The 15,571-nt window shown below is 28.1% G+C and overlaps 1 protein-coding gene across 1 annotated transcript in view; it reads left to right on the top strand.

The window, feature by feature from the left end:
* The window catches only part of LOC119674146 (LIM/homeobox protein Lhx1), a 28,906-nt gene extending 14,532 nt beyond the window's left edge, over positions 1–14,374 (top strand). The window contains exons 3-4 of the mRNA XM_038085274.1: positions 11,320–11,581; positions 13,984–14,374. Of these exons, the coding sequence (XP_037941202.1) occupies positions 11,320–11,581; positions 13,984–14,252 (531 nt within the window). The 3' untranslated portion in view covers positions 14,253–14,374. The remainder of the gene's footprint in view (positions 1–11,319; positions 11,582–13,983) is intronic.
* The last annotated feature ends 1,197 nt before the right edge of the window (positions 14,375–15,571 follow it).

Below are 15,571 nucleotides of genomic sequence, written 5' to 3' on the forward strand. Positions count from 1 at the left end.
AAAACATTAAAATTGGTTTTGCTCTTTTTAATGCATGTTGGGAGTTTTTTTTAATAACTACGATCAACGCTAATCACTGAATGTAGATACATATTTCATCATAAAGCCAAACAAGCACGATCAACGTCATCATTAAGTCAATCATTATGCTTTGAACTTGCGCTACTACGTGTAAAATGTACGTGCCTACAAGCTCATGTTTCACTGACCCTGCCAGTAAACGAGAGATCTTATAACAAGCCCAATATTCAAAGAGCCACTTGTACACTTGTAAACCCATTCAGTTTTATGTTTGGTATTAAATAACCCACAGTACTCGAATACAACATCATGGATGATACGTACGTTGTATAGTACGTTTAATCTCTTCCCTTCTTCTTCAGTGATTGTATTTGATTACGATTTCTTCTTCTTCTTCTTGCTTTTTTTTTGATGTCATGTCAATCGATGGTTGGTTAAATATTACTGTTACTATATTTCCTTACAGTGGCTACTTTCGGTTTAGGTTTTAGGTTTATGTTAGGTTTATATTTTCTATACTTTTAAAAAATTTGTTTAAGTTAAACACATTTTTAAGAACGTTTAGCTGTCAAGTATTAAAAAGCAAAATTTTATAATAAATATAAAATTTATACTAGTTTAAAACCACTTAAATATATTAGTAAAGTATGGAATAATTTATTGGAGAGTGGTCACAAAAACAAGTATCTTTTACCCCCTCTGTTTTTAAAAATAGTTAATTCAACATTTTTAACTTTTAATTAATTAATTATAATTTTTTCTTTCATTTTCTTTTGATTATTTTTATATAGACATTTTTTTATATCTAACGGTATTTTTTTTCTCTGATATTATAATCAGTGACGTCGTCAATTATAGTACATAATATTAGAATTTTTTTGTCTTTTTTACAAGCGTTGTATACACTTTTTAGTTGAGTTGAATTCTGGTATCTTACAAGAAACAACTATGAAAATACAAAAATCAAGTACAAAAAGCAACAACAAATTTGCAACAACAACAGTGTTGTTTTGTGTATTATAAATGCTTGTTTCGAAATGCTTGTATAAAATTTAAATGTATAACTGCGAAATTTTTTACTAATGTGATGTTGCAAAACTTGCTTATAAATTATTGAGTTACCTTAACCAATAACTGAAAACCTATATACCTATATAGAAAACCTATATAGAATAAACGAAATAGAAAAATTCCAAAGGAGTTGCTTCTATTATGACAATAATATGACGACGTTTATATATATAACAATAATATAATAATATAAAAATTAAAACCTTCAAAAATATATATATATGTTTGAAACTCGACTTGGATTATGACACACTTTTATCAGAACAAAAAATGGAATAGTACTATGAATTATAGAACCATTAAAAAAAAATTTAGACAATATCTCTTTTGAATTTTACTAAAGGTTTTACCATTATTATAAGTTTAGTACAAAAAAAGTTCGACAGTACTTAATCTGGTGTAGTAATGTTCTTAAGAACGTAGTTCAAACTTTAGATCCCCGAATTGATAGCTGTATGCGAATAACTAAAATACGCACTCTGTTATGTTGACAATAAAGCAAAATAATTTATTATTATATCCAAATAATATTTAAACAATAGATTTTATTTAAATCGCTTTCGAAGATTGTCAATATTCGCTTTCCAATTCCAAAGCATCCTAACGTCCTTTACCGGCAACTGCTTTAACATGAAACGTGCCAAACCATGTACACAACCCAAATTTAAAGTCCTGAGATCCGTTGTATGCAATATTAGTTCATAAGTTCATCCAGAGAATGCCAGATAACTATTCAGGGGTGCCACTTGGAGACTGTGCGACATCTTGAATTAAGGACGATAAAAATAGCGCCGGCATTCACCAAGTTAAATGCAATCAGACTTTTTGCTTAAATACTTGCTATCAGGAGCTAGCGGCTGGTTTACAAGATGCGTAACTCTAAATCAGGTATCGTAATGTGCTGGTAAAAGTGGTTCAAATTTTATATGATTCTTCCACTAGCTTCTTAAGACCAGTTAATTTAATTTCTAGAATCTGAAGTAAGTTAACTGATCTAACGAAGCTAGTAAAAACATACTATAGTTTTATCATGAGACTGTGCAAAGTAGTCTTTCTTTTATGTTACCAATAAAGCAATAATACCAATAATATTAAATATTATTATTAATATTATTAAAACAATTTGTCTTAATCTCTAATGATAGAATACTCCATAATTATGTTCTTATTAACATTCGCACAAAAGAAGGTTAAATTTTTAAAAGTATTTTGTTTAACCCTTTATTTTGAACAAAAAATTTGTTTAGTTTACTCATAATAATTTTTTTTTTTAATATTATTATTTATTGTTAACATTTAATATAATATTTATAACAATGAACAGAAGAACATACTTATAATATAAATGTGCTTCATAGATTAGAGAAACTTTTGAAAACTTTTGCCAAGCCCTTGAAATTGCTGTTCTTGGTAAACAAACATTAAAAATGAACCTTTAATAAAACCGACAAAATATAAATCATTTTTGTATAATATAAATTCAGCATTAAAATTTTGTTCACACCAAAAATTCTTTCATAAAAAATGATACTTTATATTTTAAACAAGACGAACCGAAAGGCCTATTGATGTTGGCCACCTACTGTGATGTCATAAATTAAGCATATTTTATTGCTCATTAATTATTATTGCTGCTGCTATTACTGTCGTTGTTATTTTTGGATATTTGCATCAAAAAACGCTATTGTGTAATTTAGTAGAAATTAAAAAAAAATTAATGTGAAATTTTTTATGATAAATAAAGTTGTAAAAATGCGAAATCGTTGCAACAAAGTTTGTCTGTGTATTTGCAAAGAAGCTTAATTTATACCAAATATTTTGGTATAAAAATTGGTTTCACTTGAAGAGAATTAATTAAACAAATATATAATAAATTATAGGTTTGTTACATGTGAAAATAATTTAAATAATTTAAAAAATACAATTTCCTACAATTATTTTATATTAAAATCAATAGTAATGTTTTTATATATAGAACATTAGGTTAGGTTTGGTAAGGTTATACCGGCGATTCATAGGGGCTGCACTTAGGCCTATTATCCCATTGTGTTATTAGATAAATAAGAATAACTGAGGGTTTAGAACCACATAGAACCTTTGACAAACGCACAAAATGCTGTTTAGTGTCGAATATAGTAATTGATCAAGATTGTCAAGAAAAGGGGCTCCTAGAGTGTTAAATCATCGCCGTGCATGAGCTGGGCAAAGACATAGTAGATGAGAGGCTCTCTCATCGTCTTTCCTACATCGTCCTTTAATTTCCGACAAGTTTAATTAAAGGGAAGATTTAATCTTCTAGCACGGTTCCCTAGTTTCCAGTGACCTGTCAGTAAACCTAACAAAAGACTGTTATCTCTACAGGGCATCACAATGTCTCGATTTCCTTTTAGGACATTAAGTGCAAATATGTTTTACGGAACATCTTTTTATGTCAGTTAATATTTTATTTCCGCAAATGCTGCAAAAAAAATTTTTTTTTTAGGAATATTGTGTTATTTTCTTTTAAATAATTTATCAGTTGTATTTTTATATATGTTTTGGATCATTTAACTAAATTATAGGTTTACGCTCTCTTGTACTACACAGGGCAAACAATAACAACAACAATATAATTATGAACACTGTGGCGCTGTTCTTTGTTACAATTTTGTGTTGAAAATTATACCAAATTAAGTTAAACGGTGGCTCACACAAGCGCAGCAACGCACATTCTGAGCTCGCAGCCGTTTAGAGGTGATGACGTTGAAGTTACTTCGGTTCAAATTATTATGATAGGCGGTATGGCGATTTGGCTACATTATAATTTGCAGGTTTTTGTTCTTTAATATCACAAAGAAAAAAAATTATGTACTTTTATTTAAGTTGTACTTAAATAATGTTGAGTCCATTAATTTTTTTATATCAATATTGCAAAACTGTGTCACGTCCGCAATGATTTTCATGGAAACACTTGTACTAATGGCACAATTATTCTATATTATAAGATCATTTTTAGGTAAAGTAAAGTCACATAAGAATAATTTTTTTACATTATTATATGCTTCTTACTCTTGAGGAATACAAAACCATAAGCATTAATAAAAGTTATTCTTACACCTAACAAACATATGACGAAGAGAGACCCCATAATGGATGAGTGCCGGAAAATGAAATTATTGTATCTTGTGCAATAGTTGACACAATTAATAAGGTTGTTTTTATATGTATTAGAATGGAATAGAAATATTTAAAACCAAAATACTAACTCACAGTGGAGCCCAACATTGCAACCATATCATATTTCTAATGCAACACCCCTTAACTAAAGAGAAGGAACTCAGCCTTTCAAACAAAAACCAGAACTTCAGAAAAAAAAAAATTTTTATATTAATATTAAAGGGGTTTTTTCAAACAGTAGTGAACTACAACAACAAAAATTCATTTTATATTATTTTAATTAATTTTAATTAATTGAGTTTTTGTGACCATACAGCTGTTTCAAGTATTACCAAACACTCGAACCATATTAATATTTTAATATTTTTTAATATTTATATCCTGACGCAGCTACAAAAATTTTGTACAGACCTCGATGAACTAAAAAAGAGGGCTATGGTGTCAAACCTGCCAAAAGAAATGGCTAAGTAGAACAGGTTCGTTGTACTGAAGAGAAATGCCTTATCATGTGTTTATGCAGTCAACCTCTTTAATCTGGCAGTTACCAGAAGTGTCGCACCAATTGTGACTTCTTTCATTTAAAGCACCCGAGGAGAATGTAATTATTCTGAGATTCGATAACTCGGTGTTGGTCAACCTGTCAGTTTTCGTAAATAATTTCAAGGCTCTATCATTTATGTATTTTTTGATCGGGCCAATCTTGAGGTCCATGTGGATATCATTCGTCCTAATGTACCAGGGTACTTTGAAAAGTCTTCTTAGAACCTGCCTTTGTGCAATTTCTAGCTGGCGAATAGTAGTGTTTGTGGCCTCGCTGAACGCTACTATCGAATTATATGGTTATATATCAGCTTCCTGTTCTTAGTATTGAGATTTTCATTTTTGGATGGAGGTTGGAGGTGATGAAGAATTTTGGCACAGCTAATTCTTTTCAGTTGAACATGTATAAGCCATGTGAATCGTTTGTTCACCGTGATGCCTAGATATTTAATACTATCCTATTCACACTGACAGGTAAAAACAGTGATTTCCGATTATTTGATGTTTTTTAAAAAAATAATTAAAAAATAATTATTTTATAATAGTTATGTTTTTCCGGCAAAAATGAACAGATAATCAACATGTCATTGGATATATGTCAGGAATGGCCTTGAGTCCATTTCAAGTTAGTTTTTAATTGCAAGTCTTTGGCATTCATCATTCAAAAACAACATTTACATCAATTTTCTTATCTTTTTAAAACATAAATTGCTCTATATCTTAAATACCTTTAGGTCGTGTGTGAGTTAGAGTAAGTTGAAGTAAAGTGAATTGAAATTTCCTAGGGATTTTTTACACTGTACTTATTAACACCAATTTATTGCACTTATTTTTCTGTTAAAAGTTTTCAAATTTATTTATTTATTTATTTATTTATTAAATATCTTATAAAATTTTCACAATTATAATACCTAATTTTTATCTAATTTACCCTACACGAAATTCTGGTAAAAACCAACATTCGCTGCCATACCGACATAATTTACTATTTCCCTCAATTTACCATCAATATACTCGAACTCGCACACGGCCTTAACTACTCGAACGCTTTTAAAATCGAATACTCTACTAACATGCAATTGCATATGCTTATATCTATTACTATTTAAAAATTTTGTGATGGCTTCAATGTATTTTATAGTCACTATAGCAAATCGGATGCTGATGTTGTCGTATCTTATATTTGCATGCATCATGAAATTGTTAAATGTTACCTCATCTGTCAAATTGGAACGCGCGCATTGCTTTACCAGATTTTCAAACGCAAAATAAACGAGCTGTCAGTGATGTTGTATGCAAAAATTTTAGCTTGTCGTTGATTGCAATATTTTAGCCCACATTTAGTTAAAAAATAAACAAATACAGAAAACTAAAAATAAATATAAATATAAATATAAAAAAAAAACATTTAACTCAATTCAACTGTCAAAGGTGACAGCTGCAAATAAACTGAAACTGACAGTTGCATACCAATCACAAGCATTTCTGCCGCATCGCAATCCTCGTACGCTATTTAGCATATTTCTCATATTAACTATTATTAATAGGTATGAGTATATATTACATTAAAAAATATAATATGTAAATAAAATATAAAAGTTGTTATAACTTTATTATTTATTTCCATCTTTTTTTTTGTTTTAAATAAGTCGGTTTTGAATTTGATTTGTAGTTTGGCATTATAAAAAATTTTAAAAAAATTGCATATAAAAATATTATAAAAAAATTTCATACAAAAATATATACTTGCATTTTACTTCTACTTTTTTTTTTTAATCACGGTACGTATGAGTAATTTTAAGCGCTAGCTTGCATTTTACTACATAGTCGTATGTATATAGTATGTACTGTATTATATGTGAATATATGCAAATTAATATGTAGTCAAAAATATTTATATTTTATTTCAATTTAAATTTTTTATTTTGCCTGTAGCACCCATTTTTATGTATTTAAAAAATTATATAAATAAAAAAATCGTCAAGAACGTAGTGTTTTTTATATATATTATTTATAAAAAAAATTTTTTTTGTACTACCTCCTTTCAACCAAAAAAAAAAATAATGCAAATATGAAGTTATGCATATTTATGCAGTTGAAAAATGTATGCTACTGGCAATTGCAAAAATGTTTTAAACTAAAAAATTGGAAAAATAAAGAAGCAACATTTTTCATATCAACCGCAATAACCAGGCACAACATCACTTTGACTATTTCCACTACCAGCTACCATATTTTACACCTTGGCCACGCAACCACAATAAAGCATAAAGCACCACCCACAATATAAAAAGGCCAGCAACTAGCAACTGGCAACTAGCAACTGGCAACTTCAAAGTGCCAACTGCCAGTGTGACTGCAATACATTTTGTTTTTCTTCCTTTTTCGTTTCTTCCTTTCTTGCTCTCCTTTTTTGTGTTCTGTGATATTGTTAACATACGTTTTGGCCACTTAGCTACTTTATTTGTTGTTGCAGGCAACAAATGCTGCTCCTCCGCCTGTGAGATTAATCATAGCATTTTTTTGCAATTTATGTGGAAATATTTTTTTTTGTAACATTGCCACAACATGGCAAAAGTACCACAATTCATCACTCGTCAGTTTTGCGATAATTCTTTTGGCTCAGCTCATTTTACCTTTACATTTTTTTGCTGTTTTGCTAGAAAATTGGAAAAGGTTGGTTTGGTTTGGAGTGGTACGGTACGGTGTGGTTTCGTTTGGACCAACATGATCGCACCAGAGTGTTTGTGGTTTAACCGTTACCATTGCCATGTGGTATTTGGCTTTTTTCCCGTTTTGTTGTTAATGCACCATACAAGCCGTTAAAATTGTTGTAAGCCTGAAACTTTTTATTTTCATATAAGTTTTTTTTTTGTTTTTGTGCTTTTCACCTTTTTCTTTGGCCAAATAAACATTATTTATGGCACACATGGGGGTTCCACAGCAACTAAACAACAACAACAACTATTTATCATGTAAATAATGTAACAGAAATGTTTGTGCCAGCAAAACTTTTAACATCAATTTCTGTTACTTTTATTAAAGCAATTTTTATTTATATTTTTTATAACTAATATTTTCTTCTTCAATGAAAAAAAAAATATGGGATATATTGTGGAATTGTTTTTTAGAGAGTGCATAACTTTTTTCCGTACATAAATTTATTTATATTTGAAATTTGTTTTATAATAAATAACTTTTAGTTATAACTAGTAAATTGGTTTTTACCTCTCTGCTTTCTTCCTCTGACACTAACAAATTTATTAACTTTTCATATTCGTTTAGAATTTTTAAACAATTTATACAAAACAACTATGAATTCTATTCTTTTGAATTGATTTTTCATATAGTATATAACAAAGTTAATATTCAACTATTTATATTCAAATAGTTTTTAAATATATGAAAAAATATACTTGATTTGTATTATCACAAGAATATTGCTGCTAACACGAAAAGAGAGTTCTGCTGAGAACCCACAATATAAATGCAGTACACTTCTAGAAGGTAATATTTGCTAATAGTCATAGTGACGAATGCAAGACACTTAGAGAGCTGGAAATAAAATAGACTTTGAAACATCTCTTATACTTATATTCTACATTGTCTCAATACGCTTAAAATGTTTAGAGACTTCTCAAAAAATGTTCCTTCAACTCACCAAAAACCTCAACATTCTATATATAACATCTACTAACATATAAATAGCCGTTAAACTCCATACGGTATCTATAGAGGGCAATAAGTCAGTGTATAGCTTACGGCCAGCACATTAGAGTACTTATAGTGTAGTATCTAAAAACGTAAATATGCTTTTCCTTTTAACATTTAACGTTGTCTCGGGTACTACGATAAGCAAAGATCTAAACCTATTAAATTCCTAAGCAACCATTAAAAAGGCGTCACAGAAATACCCGCATTTGTTTTCTCAAGCATATTAGCAAAATTGTAATGAAGCACTTATAGTGTGAATATGCGTTTCCTTTGTTTTGCTTTCCTAGTAGATACTGTGACAATTAGAAAGAAATATAAACCTTCTAATAAAACTTGAACTAACATTTCAAAACCTTTACAGAAACTCATCAAAACTACCCAGCCCATCAACTATACCCATCAACTATTTTCTGAACTTTGCATCTATTATTATTTAATTACTAAACAGATGAAGAAATATTCAGACTTTAGAACACTATCGAGACTACAATTTCTTATTAAAGACAAATTGAAATTGAAATTGTTTGGCATTAAACACCATTGATAAATCTGTATGTCCAGACTTATTTCAATCAATAAATTTGTTAATAGATTTGTAGCCGTATTATAGCTCTATGAATCGTATTTAGAGAAATACAAAGAAAGAGAAGAAAAACGACACCAACTGCTTGTATGGAAATACCGAAACAGACCACACGGTAATAACTCGATAATTGAATGTCCAAACTAATTGCCTAGATTCTTTAAGTTAACTATATCTTACACAGATGCTACTAAGAATGTTTTTACGTGTATAAAGATAGTAAGGGAAGGATAAAGATTCCAACAGCGTTTATGGAGATACTGAAACAAATGGCATGTACCAAATTTCCTCTTTTTATGCACTTAATTCACTCAGCTATTAACTAAACTAAAATGTGTACATTACACAGTGCCATAAAAGAATAAAAATATGATGCTTTCATACAGCACTAATGGCAATACTATTAATGCCATTAAGCTTGAAAATTATAATAGAGAATCTTTCAATAAAAAGTGCAAGTATTAAAAATAGACAATTTTTCCGTATTCAAATTTTATTATGACATGAAAATATTTCAGTCCATATTCCATCTGTAGATGAGCTAAATTTCTCTAAGAAATGAGAGCAAAGAAAACAATTAATAGTAATAACGAAATCATATATAAAAATAACCTTAATTTTTATATAAATAAATAAATACATAATGTAATTAAAAAATTAAGTTTTCTGAAACTATAAAACTTCTTAAAAACATTTCTTTTTTAATTTGAAATTTTGTATATTTAATGCTTATTTTACATTTTCACCAAAATATAGAATTTAGTTCACAGAAAGCTTTTATTTTTATTTTTTATTTGTTATTTTTATATATTTTTATAAATTTTTATTTTTCTTAAATTTTTTTCTGCAATCTCTTTATTTTCTTAACTTTAACTGAATTTTTAAGGCAGACATTAACCCATTTTGCACAGCGGGTATACAAATATTCGACTGCAAACTGTTCATCCACACTCTTCCCAATTTCATGTCTGTCACAAAGTAATCGTCACTGTAACATGGCCAGTGGATGGCTCTCAGCACAGCAACAAGAACAGCAGGTTCCTTTCAAGCTTCGTATAGAAGTCATAAACAAATTTTCGAAAATCAAATTCAAATGAACTCTTCAAACATTAACTACGGTCATTAAAATTGACGCTTTTTTATAGCTTTAAGAAAAAATTATATTCAAAAGTTTTAGCCAAATTTCGTTGGAAACTATTTGCTAAATTTACCAAAAATACGAAACAAAAGAGCAGAACTTCTACTTCTCAAATTCGAATCGCTAAAACCGTTTGCCTTTTGCATACTAAATTTCATTTTATTTACGAAAAAAATAAAAAATCCCATAAATCAAAATTCATTGAGAAAAGTCAAAAACTCACAAATACTAAAACTAAAATACAAATTAAAAATAAAAAAATATTATTCTTATTATTGGTGTTGTTGTTGTTGTGTTATATATTGTTAACTGAACTTCTTGAAAAGGAAGACCAAGACCATAAACAATTTGGAAGCAGTAGAAAAGGTGCCACTAAATATTTTTGAAATATGAAATATCGAAGCATAAAAATGTAAATTTTTTAAATGTAGCACATATCATTAAGAAAGCATAAAAAAATAATCCCAAACTAAAATAAAATAAATTAAAAATAAAAATAAATAAAGCCGACATATTCAGTAACTTTCAATAAAAGCGCAGTAGATCTGCCAAAAACCAAAGATTGCCGTTTAGAACTTCTCAAGTAGGCTTCGTCGCACAGAAACAAAATTAAATAAAATAAAATGAAATAAAAAGGATATTCGGGCATGCGTACTACTTGTAAAAAGGCCCATAAATGTGGTTCAATCCGGTACGCTCAACTATCAATAGGTTTCGTTGCGTTCCGTGTCTTTTGTTTTGGGTTCGCACATAAAATCACTAAAGAATAAAGTTACTAAAATATAAAGCGCAGATCATAAAATTTTATAATCTCACAACCATTGATGATGCGGATCAACATAAAATTTTTTTTTACTACAAATTTTAGCAACTACAGAAATCAATTTCAAAAAGAAAACCTTTACTTTTTATTTGTAAAAACTGTTTTTTTCTCTTTTAAAACATAAAGTCTATTTTATGCATTTTATGTTTCGGTTCTCAGGCTCTTACAATCACTGTGACTCCTTTGAACATCGAAAAAAATAAGTACATTTTCTCTTTAAAAAGGTGACCATCTCTAGATAACTAACACTTATCGTTTTTTCTTCTATTTCAGGTTTGGTTTCAAAACAAACGTTCAAAAGAGCGGCGCATGAAACAAATCACAAGTATGGGCCGCCCACCTTTCTTTGGTGGCGCACGTAAAATGCGTGGCTTTCCTATGAACTTATCGCCTGGTGGCCTGGATGATGGCGGTTTTCCATACTTTGCGGCTGATGGAAAATTTGAATTTGGTTATGGTGGTCCACCGTTTCATCCGCATGATGGGCCATTTTTTCCCGGACATCCAGGTGGACCAATGCCGTTCAATACACCAGGTGAGTTGCAAGTACGAAATATTTATACAATATAAAATTATAAATTTTATGATAAAACTCTATAAAATATCTTTGTTTTTTATATTATTTGCACTTTTTATTGCATCTAGAAAGTGTATATAGATGGTATATTTATGCACTTTCTTCTCGTATTATTTGTACGGAATAATCCGAATTTTACTGATTTCATTTAGTTTTATTTATTTCTTATCCACAATAATATTGGATATTATTATTTTATCTATATAGAATAGTATTAAACATAGTTGACTTTTAAATAGATTAGTATGAGCTTTCATTTTTATTGTTATATATATCTGTTATATATTAATTAATATATATTAATATAGCATTATCTTGTATTCAGACGAGAGTTTTGTTTGTAATTTTAGCTGTCAAAAATGTTCATTTTGCATTTAAAGCCATATGAATTGACAGCTAAAATTACAAACATGAGAGCCAAAATTACAAACAAAACGGTCGTGAAAAGCCAATATTTGCTAAAACGATTTTGACCTACATAATTCAAAGACACAGTTGGTATTCAGACCTAATTCAATGGGTGACAGCATTTTTTCTATTTCTCTTAGTAACTATTATGTCTACTGAATATTAGCTTGAAAGTTAACTAATTAAAATAGTTCGAGTTTACATATTATCGTTTATTATTGAGTTATAATACTATGCCTGAAGAATCAAAGAACCTTAGCTAGTAGGATTTTAATTTAAATAAACTTAGCTATTTGGTATTCAAACCTAGTTTAATATCTCCGTAAATCGGTAAAGTAATACAATAACAAATGTCTAAAAGCCACTTTTCAACTCACTGTTTAGTAATAATAGTAATATAGAAATAATTACATAAACAATACACTTTGTTAATACACATTATTAATTTACCATATTTGGTGAATAACTTTATCCTACGCACAATGACAATAAACAAGACATTATACTTTATATGTTGACTACCAATATTTTAAATAAAAAGTACAGTACAAAGAAAAAAATTATTAACTTATTGAAAAACACAAAATTTTGGCTAAGAGAAAAAATGGCTTATTTTTATATGTAAATAAAAAATAAAATAAAAACTAAATGTAAATACAAAAAATGACATACCTTTGTTGTGAATGATATATATTTACTGTTTCTATATACCATATATGTTAATAAAATATATTTAAAAAAACTAGTTATTTCTTTGCACATAGTAAATAAAAATTAAAGTTAAATAAACACAATTCGCAATTTAACTTTGACTTATTAACACTTTTATTGAAACAATAAGTTTAGGTTTTGATTTTATAACACAAAAAAAAATTTCAAATTTATTTTCTTTTACTTTTCGTATTCAAACACACAAAAGCAACATCGTTGCTCCTTTTTTCTTTCTCCTTTTTTCTCTATTAACAGATTTAGGCGCGTAATTGCAACTGCAATTGGCACTAACGAGTAGTTGTTTTTGTTTTCCACGCATATGAGCTTGGATATTCTTTGTTATTTTAGAAAAAAATTATTTAAATATACATATGGCTGAAGGTATTATTATTTTTAGCATTTCATTTATATTAAGAGTATATTTATTTACCATTTGTATAATCTGAGTACTAGAAGTAGGCATGAAAGTTCATAGAACACTTTAAAATAATATTAAACAATATTTTATTTTGACTTTATATTGTTTAACACTTATTTTGTTAATTATTCAATTAAACTCTATTCTTTTTATTAAACTTTAAATAAGTTTACACATCAAAATTAATGTAACTAATATTATTCCTCAAAAACCGAAACGTTTAAAGCCGTGTTGTGTCCTAAACCGAACTAATCTTATAACCTTTTCACTCCAGTGTTTTTTTACGCATTTTGTCTTTACTGTTGTTTTTTCTCTGCAATGAATAAATTTCGTACTTGACGTCACTGATTTTAATTCATCATTCATTTTACATAACATATGCGTTCATGTGTCAAACAATGCAAAATTATAATGGAAGTTTTTGTTTGAACTTATAACTACATAATTTATATGTATTTCTTAAATAAAAATATTTCGTATTTATATACAATTTATTTTAATTTTACTGTACTGTACCAAGACAGTACAGTTAAGATGTTGAGAGATATTCATATTTTAAATCTATTTTGTCTTTATTTAGCCCCTTAGCAAAGCAAATTTGACATAATAGAGTACTATATTCTAAAGGAAGTTAAAAGTTAAGATCATACATAATGCAATAGGCCAACAAATCTAAGAATAACAGTTTTCTTTTAACCTATTTAAAATAATTTCTATATGTATTTAATTATATGTTATCATATTATAAAAATACAAAAATAAATTTTTCAATTTATTAAATTCAAAAACATTATTATAATTTTTTTTTTTTAATTGATTTTAGGCGGCCCCATGGATCACACCGGTCCCATACCAATGGTCAATGAATTTGGCTTAACGCCCGAATCAAATTTTCTAAGTCAAGCAGGTGGTCCACCAATGAATATACAATCGGCAGGTGGACCACCACCTCCGCCAGAACACTTATTAGCGCAACAACAACAGCAACAGAATCAACAACAAAATGGCCCGCGTTCAGCTTCACCCGAATTCCTAACCGCAGCGAACTTTAGTGAACCGCAAAATATGCAAAACGAAGGACTTGTTTGGTAATACACAAGACAACTGGCAAATCGTCTGCTATTATTACAGCAGACGTTAGCCACTCAACAACAACAACAGCAACACCAACAATACGAACAATAGCAACAATACTAAAAATAATAACCGCAACAACAATAACAATAACAGTTAATGCTACTATTACTTCAACAACTACAACTACAACAACAACAACAACAAATGTCATCATAGAGTAAACGAACCCAAATAGAGAAAGAAAAAAAATTATGAAAAAAATAATTAACATTCAAAATGGCGTTTCATCATTTAAACAAATATGCAATTTAATAACAAAATGGCTGCTTTTTTGATAATTCTTGCTGAAGCGTGAAAATAAACAACAAACAAAATTGTATATTAAATATATTTACATATACCATATATGCATACATTCATAAATGCATATGACTAATAGAATGTGTAAAAAATTTAAATTATTAAAATGATAAATTGTGAAAACTTAAATTATTTGCATGAATCGTAAATACGCTAGCAAAATTGTGAAAGGCAAAAAAATGTTTATTAAAATATCAAATTGACAAGGTAAATGCGTGCGAAACAGTTAAAATCATATATAAAATATTTGTATTTTGTGTATAAAAAATGATAGTAAATAATGTTTAAATATGTCTACACATATATTGATATAAAAAAAAAAATTGTAAATTTATAGATTTTTATGTTGTCAAACAACGTTTTTAAGTTTTTCCCCTTTTTATATATGTAAATTGTATTTAAATCCCTTTTCGTTTTTATTTATTTTTTAAGATGTGTAATTATATATATTTATAAAATAAATTAAATAAATGAAAAAACTAAATAAATTAAATAAATAAAGCTTATTAAAATTTATTATTGTAAAATGTATAAAGTAATTAGTATTAGATTAATGTGTAAGTATATAATTATTATCTAAATATAAATATTTATCATCAAATATAACAAACAACAAAAAACAAAAAATAATACAAAATGATAAAAAATTAAATAAATGAATAAACAAATTGTTAACTATATGTACTTCTTTTATTTACTAAAAATAGAGAGGTTTTCTACAAAAAAATGTTTGTGACTTAATATTTTTATTTTATCATTAATGTTGTGTGGTAAATTTTTTATATATATTCTTATTCAGTGTTTTGTGTTACTGAGTTCTTTCTGTACTAAAATCTTTAATAAAAGATGGGAAGACTCAACGATATACAGGCATCAGTATGCAATCTGCCCACGTTTCGATAAAAGGAAATTTAAAATTCTCATTGAGATACCTCGTAGAGATATAGGTCTTTTGATAGGTTTATTTACAGGTC

Source organism: Teleopsis dalmanni, chromosome 1 (assembly GCF_002237135.1).
Source record: "Teleopsis dalmanni isolate 2A chromosome 1, ASM223713v2, whole genome shotgun sequence".
Classification (NCBI taxonomy): domain Eukaryota; kingdom Metazoa; phylum Arthropoda; class Insecta; order Diptera; family Diopsidae; genus Teleopsis; species Teleopsis dalmanni.